This window comes from Aethalodelphis obliquidens, unplaced genomic scaffold, assembly GCF_003676395.1.
Source record: "Aethalodelphis obliquidens isolate GAN/ISIS:26980383/991018 unplaced genomic scaffold, ASM367639v1 scaffold14, whole genome shotgun sequence".
Taxonomy (NCBI): Eukaryota; Metazoa; Chordata; class Mammalia; order Artiodactyla; family Delphinidae; genus Aethalodelphis; species Aethalodelphis obliquidens.
In genome coordinates, this window is record NW_020837958.1 from 27,462,267 (window position 1) to 27,478,438 (window position 16,172).

The 16,172-nt window shown below is 40.2% G+C and overlaps 1 protein-coding gene across 6 annotated transcripts in view; it reads left to right on the top strand.

Annotated features, from left to right (window-relative positions):
- The window catches only part of HPS5 (HPS5 biogenesis of lysosomal organelles complex 2 subunit 2), a 44,787-nt gene extending 35,257 nt beyond the window's left edge, over positions 1-9,530 (top strand). For all 6 annotated transcript variants that reach the window (XM_027115242.1, XM_027115246.1, XM_027115247.1 and 3 more), the window contains 2 exons: positions 7,181-7,451; positions 8,723-9,530. In XM_027115242.1, the coding sequence (XP_026971043.1) occupies positions 7,181-7,451; positions 8,723-8,783 (332 nt within the window). In that variant the 3' untranslated portion in view covers positions 8,784-9,530. The remainder of the gene's footprint in view (positions 1-7,180; positions 7,452-8,722) is intronic.
- The last annotated feature ends 6,642 nt before the right edge of the window (positions 9,531-16,172 follow it).

Consider the following 16,172-nt stretch of genomic DNA (forward strand, 5'->3'; position numbering starts at 1 on the left):
TGGCTATTATAAATAATGTTGCAGTGAACATAGGGGTGCATATATCTTTTCCAATTAGTGTTTTCATATTCTTTGGATAAATACTCAGAAGTGGGATTGCTGGATCATATGGTAGTTCTATTTTCAGCTTTTTGAGGAACCTCCATGCTGTTTTCCCCAGTGGCTGCACCAACTTACATTCCCGCCAACAGTGCACAGGGTTCCCTTTTCTCCATATCCTTGCCAACATTTGTAGACTTTTTGATGATAGCCATTCTGACAGGTGTGAGGTGATATCTCATGTGGGTTTTTTAAATATAAATTTATTATTTTTTATTTATTTTTGGCTGCGTTGGGTCTTCGTTACTGCACATGGGCTTTCTCTAATTGCAGCGAGCAAGGGCTACTCTTTGTTGCGGTGCACAGGCTTCTCATTTTTGTGGCTTCTTTTGTTGCGGAGCACGGGCTCTAGGTGCACGGGCTTCAGTAGTTGTGGCTCGCAGGCTCTAGAGTGCAGGCTCAGTAGCTGTGGCTCACAGGCTTAGTTGCTCTGCGGCATGTGGGATCTTCCTGGACCAGGGATCGAACCCGTGTCCCCTGCATTGGCAGGCGGATTCTTAACCACTGAGCCACCAGGGAAGTCCTCCCATGTGGTTTTGATTTGCATTTCCCTAATAATTAGTGATGTGGAACATCTTTTCATGTGCTTCTTGGCCATCTGTATGTCATCTTTGGGAAAATGTCTATTCAGTTCCTCTGCCCATTTTTTCATCCAGTTGTTTATGTATTTTTGGTTATTAACCTCTTACTGGATATATTATTTGCAAATATCTTCTCCAATTCAATAGGTCATCTTTTCATTTTGTGGATGGTTTCTTTTGCTGTGTAGAAGCTTTTTAGTTTGATGTAGTCCTATTTGTTTATCTTTGCTTTTGTTTCCCTTGCCTGAGGAGACCTAGCTAGAAAGATATTCCTAGGACTGATGTCAGAGAGTGTCGTGCCTATGTTTTCTTCTAGGAGTTTATGGTTTTGGATCTTACATTTAAGTCTTTAATCCATTTTGAGTTGATTTTTGTGTATGGTGTGAGGTAGTGGTCTACTTTCATTTTTTTTTGCATGAGGCTGTCCAGTGTCCCCAACACCATTTATAGAAGAGACTATCCTTTCTCCATTGGATGTTCCTTATTCCTTTGTTGTATATTAATTGTCCATATATGTATGGGTTTATTTCTGGGCTCTCAGTTCTGTTCCATTGATATATGTATCTGTTTTTCTGCCACTACCATGCTGTTTTGATTACTGTGGCTTTATAATATAGTTTTAAATCAGGGCGTGTGATACCTCCAGCTTTGTTCTCTTCGCTCAGGATTGTTTTGGCTATTTGGGGTCTTTTGTGGTTCCATGTAAATTTTAGAATTTTTTGTTTTATTTCTGTGAAAAATGTTTTTGGGATTTTGATAAGGATTGTATTGAATCTATAGATTGCTTTGGCAATATGGTCATTTTAACAATGTTAATTCTTCCAGTCCATGAGCAGGGAATATCTTTCCATTTATTTGTGTCTTCTTCAGTTTCTTTCAGCGGTGTCTTATAGTTTTCAGTATACAGGTCTTTCACCTCCTCGGTTAAATCTGTTCCTAGGTATTTTATTCTTTTTGTTGTGACTGTAAATGGAATTGTTTTCTTAATTTCTTTTTCTGCTAGCTCATTGTTAGTGTATAGAAATGCAACAGATTTTTGAATGTTGATTTGTACCCTGCAACTTTATTATTTCTAGTAGTTCTTTGGTGGAGTCTTTAGGGTTTTCTATGTATAAATCATGTCATCCACAAATAGTGACAGTTTCACTTCTTCCTTTCCAATTTGGATGCCTTTTCTTTTTCTTGCCTGATTGCTCTAGCTGGGACTTCTGGTACTATGTTGAATAAGGGTGGTAAGAGTGGGCATCCTTGTCTTGTTCCTGATTTAGAGGGCTAGCTTTCAGTTTTTCACCATTGAGAATGATATTAGTTGTGAGTTTGTCATATATGGCCTTATTATGTTGAGGTATGTTCCTTCTATACCCACTTTATTGAAAGTTCGTTTTATCATAAATGGGTGTTGAATCTTGTCAAATGCTTTTTTTTTTTTTTTGCATATATTGAGATAATTATATGTTTTTATCCTTCATTTTGTTAATGTGGTGTATCACGTGAATTTATTGTGGATACAACTATTCTTGCATCCCTGGAATAAATCCCACTTGGTCATGGTGTATGATTCTTTTTATGTATTGTATTCGGTTTGCTAATATTTTGTTGAGAATTTTTGCATCTATGTTCATCAGAGATGCTGACCTGTAATTTTTTTGAGTCTTTGTGTGGTTTTGGTATCAGGATGTTGTTGGCTTTGTAAAATGAGTTAGAAAGCATTTCCTTCTCTTCAAGAGTTTGAAAAGGATAGGTATTAAGTCTTTTGAATGTTTGGTAGAATTCACCTATGAAGGCATCTGGTCCTAGAGTCATGTTTTTTAGGAGCTTTGATTATTATTTCAATTTCTGTACTAGTGATCGGGCTATTTAGATTTTTCATTTCTTCATGATTCAGTCTTGGAAGGTTTTATGATTCTAAGAATTTGTCCATTTCTTCTAGGTTGTCCAATTTTTTGGCATGTAGCTGTTCATATTATTCTCTTATAAGCCTTTCTATTCCTGTGGTATCCATTGTTATCTTTCTTCTTGCATTTCTGATTTTATTTATCAGAGCCTTCTCTAAGATTAGTGAGTCTAGCTAAAGATTTGTCAATTTTGTTTATCTTCTCAAGAACCAGCTTTTAGTTTTATTGATCTTTTCTATTGTCTTTTTAGTCTTTATTTATTTATGCTCTGATCTTAATTATTTCCTGCCTTCTACTGATTTGGGGCTTCATTTGTTCTTTTTCTAGTCAGGGTTAGATTGTTTATTTTAGATTTTTCTTGTTTCTTGAGGTAGGCATGTATTGCTTAAATTTCCCTTTTAGTATCACTTTTGCTGCATCCCATAGATTCTGGTATGTCATATTTTCATTTGTCTTTGGGTAACTTTTGATATCTTCTTTGATTTTCATTGACTTGGTAGTTGTTCAGTAGCATGTTGTTCAGTCTCCACATATTTGTAATTTTTCCAGCTTTCTTATAGTTGATTTCTAGTTTCATAGAAATTGGAAAATATTCTTGATACGATTTCAGTCTTCTTAAATTTACTGAGATTTGTTTTGTGTCCCAACATACGGTTTACCCTTGAGGAAGTTCCATGTCCACTTGAGAAGAATGTGTATTCTGATGCAATTGAATGGAATGTTCTGTACAAATCTATCAAATCCATCTAGTCTGATGTTTCATTTAAGGCTGCTGCTTCCTTGTTGACTTTCTGTCTGAATGATCTATCCATTGATGTCAGTGGGCTGCTAAATTCCCCTACTATTATTGTGTTGCTGTCAATTTCTCCTTTTAAGTCTGTTAATAATTGTTTTATATATTTTGGTGCTCCTGTGTTAGGTGCATATATATTAATAACATTATGTCTTTGTGATGAATTATCCCCTTTATCATTATATACTATCCACTTTTGTCTCTTGTTATCTTTTTTGGTTTGAAGTCTATTTTGTCTGATATAAGTATGGCTACACCCACTTTCTTTTGGCTGCCATTTGCCTGGAGTGTCATCTTCCATCTCTTTACTTTGAGCCTATAATTGTCTTAAACTCTGAGATGAGTCTCCTGGAGGCAGCATACAGTTGGCTCTTGGTTTTTAATCCACCCAGCCTTTCTGTGTCTTTTGATCGGTGAATTCAGTCCATTTACATTTAGGATGATTATTGACAGATGACGATTTGGTACTGCTATTTTATCTTTCGTTTTCTGGTTGCTCTATATCTTCATTATTTCTTTTTCCGTGTATTTCTGCCTGCCATTTTGCTTTGGTGTTTTTTTATGATGTTTTTCTCACTTTCCTCTTTTTTAATGTTTTGTGTCTTTGCTCTAGATTTATTTTTTGTGGTTACCATGGGGTTTGTATGAAACATGTCATAGATAAAGTAGTCCTTTTTCTGCTTATAGCATCTTATCTTTATGTACCTATATGAGTTCCACCCTTTTCCTCTCCCCCTTTTGTATTTTTCTTGCCTCAAATTATCCCTTTTTATGTTGTGAGTTTGTTACCAAATTGAAGTAGCTATAATTACTTTTTCTACTCATCTTTGCCCTTTAACCTTTATGCTGTAAAGTGTTTAAAAAACCTATTCTGATAAAGAGTTGCAGTTTAAAGATTCTGTCTGCTTATCACTTTACTCAAAGATTTGTGTACTTTGCTCTTTTCTGTTTGTTTGTTTCTGGTAAAGAGCTCCTTTCAACATTTCTTGTAAATGCAGGTCTAGTGTTGATGAACTTCCTCAGCTTTTGTTTGTCTGGGAAAGTCCTTATTTATCATTCATATCTGAATGATAACTTTGCTGGATAGAGTATTCTTGGGTGATGGTTTTTATATTTCAGTATTTTGAGAATGTCATTCCACTTTCTTCTGGACTGTAGAGTTTCTGCTGAGAAATCTGTTAATAGCCTAATGGAGGTTCCTTTGTAGGTTACCCTTCCTTTTTCCCCTGGCTGCCTTAATTCTTTGTCATTGACTTTTAACAATTTTAATATAATATGTCTTGAAGAAGGTCTTTTTAAAATACATTTATTTATTTATTTATTTATTTATTTATTTTTGGCTGCGTTGGGTCTTCATTGCTGCGTGCGGGCTTTTTCTAGTTGTGGCGAGCGGGGCCTACTCTTGATTGCAGTGCTCTGGCTTCTCATTGTGATGGCTTCTGTTGTTGCAGAGCACGGGCTCTAGGTGGGTGGGCTCAGTAGTTGTGGCTCATGGGCTCTAGAGTGCAGGACCAGTAGTTGTGGCACACGGGCTTTGTTGCTCCGCGGCATGTGGGATCTTCCTGGACCAGGGCATGAACCCATGTCCCTTGCATTGGCAGATGGATTCTTAACCACTGCACCAGCAGGGAAGGAAGTCCCTTGAAGAAGGTATTTTTGTATTGAGATAATTAGGTGTTCTCTTAGCTTCATGGGCTTGTATATCCAGTTCCTTCTCCAGTTTGGGAAGCTCTCAGCTATTACTTCTTTAAATAAACTCTCTGCTCCCCTCTCCCTTTCTTCTCCTTCTGGGAAACCCATTACCCTAATGTTGTCTTTCCTAAGGAGTTGGATAGTTCTCATAGAATTTTTTCAAATATCTTATTTCTTTCTTCTTCTGCTTGTGTCATTTCTAGAGTTCTATCTTCAAGCTCACTAATTCTCTCTCCCATGTGATCTGCTCTATTTTCAGTGCTTTCTAATGTTTTCTTCAACTCATTTATTGAATTCTTTAGTTCTAGAATTTGTTTTTCTTTTTTAGAGTTTTAATCTCTTTTGTAAAGTATTCCTCTGTTCATTAATTTCGTTCCTGAGTTCATTGAACTGCCTGAGTTTTCTTGTAGTTCCTTGACTTTCTTCATGACAGCTATTTTGAATTCTCTGTCAGTTAGATCACAGTATTCTGTGACTTTAAGTTTGGTTTCTGGAGAATTGTCATTTTCCTTTTGTGGTACAGTGTCACTATGGTTCTTCACAGCGTTTGATGAAGTTGTTCCTCTGACACACATTTAAAGTAGCAAGCACCTTTCTGCTTGATTCTAATGATCCAACAGGTTAGAAATTAGAGGCCTTTCTTTTGTTTTCCAGTAGGTGGCGCTATAGCACAAGTTTTGGGTTTCTCTTACGTCAGCTGCCTCTGGTTATATTTGAGAGTCTGCACTTTGTGCCCTCTACCATCTCCATCTGTGGTGTGGCCCGATGCCTGCATTATCACTTCCTGTACCTGCAGGGTCGCCTTACTTCTGCCAGTGTTGCTAGCATTGCCACCTGGTGCACCAGGATGGTGGGCTCCCTCCTGTCCAGGAGCCCTTGAGTGGCAAGTTCCACTGCTATTGGGGAGGAAGGGGCAGGGGCAATAGCTAGGATTGCTCAGGTGGCCCTGCCCTGTCCAGTGTTGTAAGATTCATGGGCTTGCTACTTCGAGTGGGGGGCTGGGGGCTGGGGTCATGTGCACTGCTTCCCCTGCTACCGTCAGCTTCTCTGGGGCTGGAGGGCTGGGACAGCAGACACCGCCTCTACTGTTTCCCTGGTTCTGCCTCTTCTATGTGTTCCAGTCCATCACCTTTAGTTGTATAGATATGTGGAGAATTCTCTGGTTTCTTGGTATGTCGGACACAAGAACCTTTGTTGTGTTGTGGATGTTTTACTGGTTGCAGGTTAAGGGGAGAGACAAAGGTAGCTTTTCACTCCACCACGTTGCTGACTCTCAGAATGGTTCTTTTAAACAAAAATTGGATTATGTGGCTCTCCTCCTTGAAGCCCCTTACACTGGACTCAAAATAAAATCCAGATTCTTAAGCTGTTCCCTTATGGCCTGGCCCTATCATCTCATTCTCACTCCTCACTGCCACCTTTGTGCATTGTAGGCCTTTTTTGAGTTCCTTGAACTCACCTAGTTCCTTCCTGTGTCGAGTCATTTTCCATGTTTCCTTTGTCAGAAATGCAGGCTCCTTCACCCTCCATTCCTGACACCTTCCCTGCACATTTGTGTACATATGGGCCACAAGCACATGCTCACTAAACTTGTCTCATCTTTCAGCTCTCTGCTTAACTGTCGCTTCTCACACAGCCCTTCTCTGATCCTTAAAAAAAAAAAAAAAAAAAACCCAAACCTGCCAATCTCTCTAATGGCTCTTTGATCTTTTCCTTTATAGCAAGCACTTAGCACAGTTTATAAGCATAGATTTATTTATGTGTTTGTCTAAGTTCTGTCTCCTTTACTGGACCATGAGTTCCACAGGAGTGCAGGCCGGGCTCATCATGTCTGTTTGTTCCTCATTCACATTCAGTGCCTAGTATGCAGTGTGCCCTGGGTAATTACTTACTGCGTGAGCAAATGAAGGAATGTTGGAGCTAATTTTATGGCTTCTCCTTTTCGTGAGCTATTTATTCAACAAATATTCAGAAAACAACTCTGTATTGGGGGTAATGAGATTATATTCTTTAATATTTTTATGTTTTGGTATGAAACATTTTCACGAATGGTTTCTCCTGTATGCAGGCAGAGTGCTAAGAGCGGTCAGAGCCCACATTGTTTCTCTGTGTTTGAGTAGGTTGGATCCCAGAGACTGTGGAGGAATGGAAGCTTCTCCTACACCTGGTACAGAACAAGAGCACAAAGCCAGCCCCCCAGAAGTCACCAAATGGGAACTTCAGCGATGGGCCTTCCCCTATCAATGTGGAGAATGTGGCACTCCTGTTAGCTAAGGTCATGGGCCCAGACCGGGCCTGGTCACTGCTACAAGAATGTGGTTTGACCCTTGAGCTGTCAGAGAAGTTTACCAGAACCTGTGATATCCTGAGGATTGCTGAGAAAAGGCAGAGGTAATGTATGTCTGTCCTGCCCTATCCACAGGCACCTGGGGAATGTAGAATTGCACAGATTTTCAGAGGTGGACGGGACTATAGAGATCACATAGTCTCAACCCCTCATTCATAGATGAGGGAACAGAGACTCCTCTGTTGATGAAGGTGATTAAGAGAAGAGGTTAAAGAGGTTAAATATTTTGTTCACAGTCATCACCAAAACACTGTTTAGGTTAATGTAAATACCCAAATCTGATGTGTACTCAATTCTTTAAGACTATTATTGGTACCGCATACCTAATTGTCTCAGTCAGGGTTTTGTTTTGTTTTGTTTTTTTTAAACTGTGGTAAAATACAGATAACATAAAATTTCCTGCCAACCGTTTTTAACCACTTGGTTCAGTAGTGTTAAGTATATTCATATCAGTGTGCAGGCAGTTTCCAGAACTTTTTCAACTTACAAAACTGAAACTCTATACCCATTAAACAACAGCTCCCCCTTTCCCCTCCACCTAAGCCCTGGTAACCACCATTCTACTTTCTGTCTCTGACTTTGACTACTCTAAGTACCTGATATAAGTGGGATCATACAGTGTTTGTCTTTTTGTGACTGGCTTGTTTCACTTAGCATAATGTGAGTAATGCTGCTATGAACATGAGTTTACAGATATCTCTGAGACCCTGCTTTCAGTTCTTTTGGGTGTATACCCAGGTGTGGAATTGCTGGATCAGATGGTACTTCTATTTTTAATTTTTTGAGGAACCTCCATACTGTTTTCCATGGAGCCTGCACCATTTTACATTCCCACCAATTATAGCACATCCCCACCAACACTAGTTATTTTCTGGTTTTTTTCTGTTTTGATTTTTGTTTTGTTTTTTTTGGATAGTAGCTATCCTAATGGGCATGAGGTGATATCTCATTGTGGTTTTATTTGCATTTCCCTAGTGATTATTGATGTTGAACATCTTTTCATATGCTCGTTGGCCATTTGAATGTCATCTTTGGAGAAATACCTGTTCAAGTCTTTTGCCCATTTTTAAATTGCATTATTTGTTTTTTGTCATATGAGTTCTTTACATATTCTCAATATTAACCTCTCAGATATGTGATTTGCAAATATTTTCTCTTATTGTATAGGACAGGATGCCATATTCACAGGATGCCTTTTCAGTCTGTTGATTGTGTCTTTTGATGCACAGAGTCAGTCAGCTTTTTTATTCCTTTCTTCTGAAAAGAATGAACAATGACAGCTAAATTTGCCTGTTTCTTTTCTTTGGGATTTCAGAGCCTTGATACAAAGCATGCTTGAAAAATGTGATCGGTTTCTCTGGTCTCAGCAGGCCTAATTGAAGAAGATTCAGCAAGGTGTCATGACATTTTGAGAAAAACTGAATCGTGCTCCGGAACCTTCTGAATGCATTTGTTATTGAAGGAAAGGCCCCATCTGAGATCCCTGCCACCTTATTGGGAGCACTTTTGTCCGTGTCTGTAACCTCTGCATTTGTGGCTCTATCTGTACCTCAGTGTTTTTCAACTGAAGTTGAATTTTGAAAGGAATCAGTCCTTGTTTGCTGAAATGAAGTGCTCTGGAAGGAATCAGAATGTGAATATCCCCAGCTATGCAGTCCTTATTCTGAACAACAGTGTTATTTGTTCCTTGCTGGTGGACTGGGGGAATTCTTTTCCTGTCGTGACTGCCATGTAGGGAGCAGAAGTTTCTCATCCTGGTCACATGAAGACATACAAGGTAATTGACAGAAATTGAATTCCTTTTTTATCTTCTCTGGGACACTTGAGAAATTGCCAACGTAAGATCTGGTATAATGGAATTAACACATAAAATGAGTGAAACACTGAAGATTCAAATCAGATGTTTAAATGAAATGGCCCCATATTTAAATTGAGCTAATTTAAAATGTATTTTTTTTCCAGTGCTTGACATTTTCTAATCTGAACCTATATACAACTAATTCATTACTGGAAATGTTTTACTCCAGTCTTTCCTAAACAGTAGCCTAAAGGAATCATGTACTTTTAAAATTTGTTTTTTAAAAGCCATAATAAAGGAAGGCTGAGTACTGATAAAGATCACAGCAAGTGCTTGTATTATTTAAGCCAAGTACTAGATTGCCATTTTCAGGCTCCTGTATACTTACACAGCATGTTACATTAATAATAAATGTAAAATCTAATTTAAAAATTATTTGAGTGGAATGTAGACATGAGGTTTGTAGTGAGCAATTTGCAGGAAGGTGTGGTGTAAACTCGGTGTGGAATAAGCAAAGTGTTGAGCACATTGAATGATTCACTTCTTTCTTTCATTTATAACACAGCCAGAGAACTATAGACACAAATTGCTGTCATACTTCCATGTGACATTTGGATATGACATAACCAGATTAGTTGAAGAGATGATCAGAGAAGGGAGGCTTCACAAAGCTTCTTAGCATTTTGGGAAGTGTGGAAAACCTAACAATTTTGGTCACCAGTGTGTGGCAGAGTGTGTGTGTGGTGTCTCCCCACACCAAGCAATTCTCCAACACCAGCTGGGCGTCCTACAACTCAACTCAATTGAACGTATCTCCCTGGAGATAGCATCCGATTTCACAGGTTAGGGGCTCAGAACCACAAAACTGCCCCCACGTAAGATGCCAGTCACAGATCCAGGTTGCTAACCGTACAGGCGTGCCTCTTTTTTTTTTTTTCCAGGCATACCTCTTTTTATTGTACTTTGCTTTATTGTCTTCACAGGTACTGTTTTTTTTCTTTCTTTTTTGTTTTCTTTAACAAATTGAAAGTTTGTGGCAACCCTGTGTTCAGTAAGTCTATCAGTACAGTTTTTCCAACAGCATTTCCTTACTTTGTGTCTCTGTCACATTTCCCTGATTCTTGGAATACTTCAACCTTTTTCACTCTCGTTATTTGTCAGGGTGGTCTGTGACCAGTGATCTTTGATGTTACTGTTGTAATTGTTTTGGGGCACCACTGCACCCATGTATGATGGTGAACTTAATGTGTGTTGTGACTGCTCCAGCTGGCCGTTCCCCATCTCCCTCCCTCTCCTCAGGCTTCCCTATTCCCTGACACACAGCAATATTGGAATTAAGCCAATTAGTAACCCTATAATGGCCTCTTAAGTATTCAAGTGAAAGGAAGAGTTACACATCTCTCCCTTTAAATCAAAAGCTAGAAATGATTAAGCTAAGTGAGAAAGGCATGTTGAAAGCTGAGATAGGCTGAAAGGTAGGCCTCTTGCATCAAATAGCCAAATTGGGAATGTAAAGGAAAAGTACATGAAAGAAATTGAAAGTGCTACTCCAGTGAATATAAGCATGAGAAAAAAGTGAAAGAGCCTTATTGCTGATATGGAGAAAGTTTTAGTAGTCTGGATAGAAGATCAAACCAGTCACAACATTCCCATAAGCCAGAGCCTAATCCAGAGCAAGGCCCTAACTCTTCAATTCTGTGAAGGCTGAGAGAGGTGAGGAAGCTACAGAAGAAAAGTTTGAAGCTGGCAGAGGTTGGTTCATGAGGTTTAAGGAAAGAAGCTGTCATCATAACATAAAAGTGAAGCAGCAAGTGCTGATGTAGAAGCTGCAGCAAGTTATCCAGAAGATCTAGCTAAGATCATTAATGAAGGTGGCTACACTAAAGAACAGATTTTCAGTGTAGACAAAACAGCCTTATATTGGAAAAGGAGGCCATCTAGTACTTTTCCTAGCTAGAGAGGAGAAGTCAATGCCTGGCTTCAAAGCTTCAAAGGACAGGCTTCCTCTCCTGTTAGGGGCTAATGCAGGTAGTGACTTTCAGTTGAAGCCAATGCTTATCTACCATGGTGAAAATCCTAGGACCCTTAAGAATTATGCTAAGTTTACTCTTCCTGTGCTCTATAAATGGAATAACAAAGCCTGGATGACAGCACAAGTGTTTACAACATGGTTTAATGAATATTTTAAGCTCCCTGCTGAGACCTACTGCTCAGAAAAAGATTCCTTTCAAAATATTACTGCTCACTGACAGTGCACCTGGTTGCCCAAAAGCTCTGATGGAGTTGTACATCAAGTTTAATGTTGTTTACATGCCTGCTAATACAACATTCATTCCACAGCCCATGGATCAAGGAGTAATTTCAACTATCAAGTCTTATTTTTTAAGAAATACATTTTGTAAGACTATAGCTACCATAGATAATGATTCCTCTGATGATTTGGGCAAAGTAAATTGGAAACCTTCTGGAAAGGATTCACCATTCTAGATGCCATTAAGAACATTCATGATTCGTGGGAAGAGGTCAACATATTAACATTAATAGAAGTTTGGAAGAAATTGATTCTAACCCTCATGGATGACTTTGAGGGGTTCAGGACTTCAGTGGAGGAAGTAATTGCACGTGTGGAAATAGCAAGAGAACTAGAATTAGAAGTGGAGCTTGAAAATATGACTGAATTGCTGCAATCTCATTGTAAAACTTGAACGGATGAGGAGTTGCTTCTTATGGGTGAGGAAAGGAAGTGGTTTTTGAGGTGGAATCTACACCTGGTGAAGATTGCTGTGAAGATTGTTGAAATGAAGACAAATGATGTAAAATATTACATAAACTTAGTTAATAAAGCAGTGGCAGAGTTGAGAGAGAAATTACTCTAATTTTGAAAGAAGTTCTACTGTGGGTAAAATGCTCTCAAACAGTATTGCCTGCTACAGAGAAATCATTTGTGAAAGGAAGAGAAGGAAGAGTCGGTGATCTGCCAAACTTCATTGTTGTCTTATTTTAAGAAATTGCCACAGCTGCCCCAACTTCATCAAACACCACACTGATCAGTGAGCTGCCATCAACATGGAGGCAGGACCCTCCACCAGCAGCAAGATTACAATTTGCTGAAGGCTCAGAAGATGCTTAGCATTTTTTTTATCAATAAAGCAGTTTTAAATTAAGGCATATACATTTTTTTAAGACAATGCTATTGCACGCTTCATAGACTATAGTATAGTGTAAACATAACTTTTGTATGCACTGGGAAACCAAAAAATTCATGAGACTCGCTTTATTGCTGTGGTCTGGGGACCGAACCCACAATATCTCCAAGGTATGCCTGTACTTCTGACCAACTGGCTATAAATCAGAGGTTCCCGTGACCCGCTCTTTGGGTTCAATTAATTTGCTAGAGTGGCTCACAGAACTCAGAGAAACATTTTACTTACTTAGATTATCAGTTTATTATAAAAGGCTCAGGAACAGCTGGCTGGAAGGGTAAGGTATGGGGAAGGGGCAAGGAGCTTCCATGCCCTCTCCTAGTGCCACTCTAGACCAATCTCCACATGTTTACCAACTGGAAGCTCTAGATAAAGCAGCGGCAGCATTGAGAGTGGAGATAGGCTGGACGTTGAGTTCAGTTGCCAATGGCCAGTGTCAAGAGTGGGACTGAAAGTTCCAACACTAATCACGTGGTTGGCTCCACTGGCAGCCAGCCCCCATCCTTAGGTGTGGTCCAAAACTCACCTCATTAACAACGAAAGACACTTTTCTGCCTCTCATCGCCTTGGAAATTCCAAGGGTTTTAGGAACTCTGTGCCAGGAAAGGAGATGAAGACCAAATATAAATTTCTTATCACAATATCAAACCTTCCCACTAGTTCAGCTGGATTGTGGCTGTATTGGATTAAGTTGACTGTGAGTCTATAAGGTAAAGGGTGAGAGCCCTCCTGTCACTTTCAGCTTTTGTCATTACACAGTGACTGTCCAAAAGAGGGTGTGGAGGAAATCTCAGGAGGAGGGGACACCCTGAACTGGCACAATTGTGCAATTATTTCCCGACAGATCGTTCTAGGGCACGTTACAGCAATCCTCATTTACCTAAAGGGTAACAGAATTTTCTAGCATTAAAACAAACCCCCCCCCCCCGAAACCCCACATCATCTGAATTTATTTTCTAAGGAAAACAAACAAAAATCCCATTCAGTTAAACATTTAAATTTGAACAGTCTACTTGGATATTAGGCAGTGTTTTCAAATACAACTTGTAATCTTTCACTTGCCTAAAAATGATAGATTGATTCATGGTTGCCTCACTTTTATTTTTGCATCCAGACTTGACTGGTGTTTAACAGGGCTTCAGGGTATCATAATGGCGGAGGGCTTGGGTTTGTCGACTGAAAAAAAGGAGCACAATGTGAGAATTGTGAGGTTTTTTTGTTTGTTTTTTTTGCGGTACGCGGGCCTCTCACTGTTGTGGCCTCTCCCGTTGTGGAGCACAGGCTCCGGACGCGCAAGCTCAGCGGCCATGGCTCACGGGCCCAGCCGCTCCGCGGCATGTGGGATCTTCGCAGACCGGGGCACGAACCCGTGTCTCCTGCATTGGTAGGGGGACTCTCAACCACTGCGCCGCCAGGGAAGCCCATGAGTTAAGTTTTATTTGGGGCAAAATGAGGACTACTGCCCGGAGACTGCATTTCAGATAGCTCTGAGAAACTGCTCCAAAGAGGTTGGGGGAAGGTCAGTGTTGTAAATGATTATTGAAGGGGGGTGGTGCGCGCAGTCAAGCATGCAGTTGGACAGAGGCTTGTTGCTAGTCAGGAGGAGCAGATGTCACAGTTTATAATTTTAGTTCTTTTCTAGACGTGAGTAGGTGCAAGAATTGGAGCTCATAAGATCTTCTCCTGAAAATATCTAACTATATGAAGACCTGTTCCAGTTTTTCCCAGATCACAGAGTGCCGCATTCCTGATCTCCACCCTGACCTCCTTTCAGGGGGTGTTGAAGGTCAGCAGCCACAGTGGTTCATGATTCAATCCTTGTAGAGGTAGATGGCAATGCCAAATTTTAGTTGGCAGGTTCTGAGGCAGACTGGCTTTGAACGTCTGCTCTTCATCTAGATGACCTTAGGTGAGTTCCTTTGTTTCTCCAAGTTTCAGCTTCCTCATCTGTCAAATATGGATAATAGTAGCAGTCCCCTTGGGGGTAGTTTGAGGATTAAATGAGATAATGAATGTGAACCAGAGCTACCTCATAGTGACAATTAAATGAGACTAAAATGCAGAGCGTAGTGCCTGTGGCATAGTGTCTGGGTAATAAATATTAGTTGTCGTTTGAAAGATTTGGAATATCGTTTCACCCAGTAGTGATCAGACCCATGTACACTGGTTTTCATGAATGAAAGACAGTGGGAAGACCAAAATTGAAATAATTTCCTTGCATGTATTTAATTTGTCACTGCCCTGGCCAAGGCTCAAAACCTTGTTGTCATCCTTGCCCCCTTCCTCAACCCTCACTTCCAATTACTAGGTAAATTCCCTCAATTCTACATTGGTGGTGTTTTCCGTTAGTCGTTTATTTTTCCATTCTCTATTGCCACCATCCCACATTCTCATTACTTCTTGCCAAGACAATTACATCAGTCTTACAGGAACTTTCTTCACTTCTGTTAAAAAAACAAAATTCAACAGTACATTTGAAGGTCTAGTTGGCTTTATTCAACAACTCATGAATCAAACAGCATCACACCTAGCAACTAGAAGAGTGCTCTGAGTGGGTGTACGAAACGGAGAGCTTTTATAGGAAGAAGGGTGGGACAAGACAAAAGAAAAAAGATTATTTCTAGGTCAGGATATCTTCTTTTTGGGGGAAAAGGATCATCAAAACTTTTATCATGCATGTTACCTCTTCTGGGGGTGGGGCGTGGATGGAGAGGGCCCACATGCAGATTACCTCTTCGGTGCTGACCAGAAAATTCCACTGGTTAAGATTACATTTCTGGGGAGGGTTGAAACTGCAACTAAGTCAAGTATTAAGTCTAGGCTTGGTATCACGGGAGCACAAGTGGCACCATTTTGGGCCTTTGGGTTTCTCGTTAACACTTCTAAAGACTGCCTTCCCCACCACCACTGAGTCTCAGCACATCACAATGGAACCAGCATTAGGTACCACCCAGTCAGGTGATTCACGAACTTGCCATGCATCAGAATCATCACAGGAGCTCCTTAAAAATACAGACGCTGGGATCCTGCCCCAGACCTGGAACTTGTAGATCTAAGGACTAATTTAACCTCCTTCAGCTTGTCTCCTACCCCCACGTTATTCCTAAATTTAGATGTAGAGTTATCCTAGTTTGTAGATAAACCTAGACCCCTGAGAAAGAGTGCTTCCCTGGGTCTCATGGGAAGTTAATTGGAGATATATTATCAGAATCCTTGTCCTCTGAGGCATAGCCTTAAGCCACTTCCAATCAGAAACTTTCGGTGGCTCTCCTCTGCTTTCAAAATAAAGCCCAAATCCTTGAGATTGACATTTAAACTGATGAAACAAAATTATTTTAAGGCAGGACAAGAAAAAAATGTAACGTAAAATTTTCTCTGCTTTTTGAACCACTATCCCCCCCCTTTAGTGTACATTGTGCATCTGTACTACACATTAACTAGGTTCCCTTAAAAGACACAGGAATGCCTACTTGCCAAAAAGAAAAAAAAAAAGCAATTTCCTCCTGGCATCAGCAGGGTAACTTTTTTTAAAAATTATTTTTATTTATTTATTTTTTGTGTGTGGTACGCGGACCTCTCACTGTTGTGGCCTCTCCCGTTGCGGAGCACAGGCTCCGGACGCGCAGGCTCAGTGGCCATGGCTCACGGGCCCAGCCGCTCCGTGGCATGTGGGATCTTCCCGGACCGGAGCACGAACCCGCGTCCCCTGCATCGGCAGGCGGACTCTCAACCACTGCGCCACCAGGGAAGACCCCAGGGAAGCC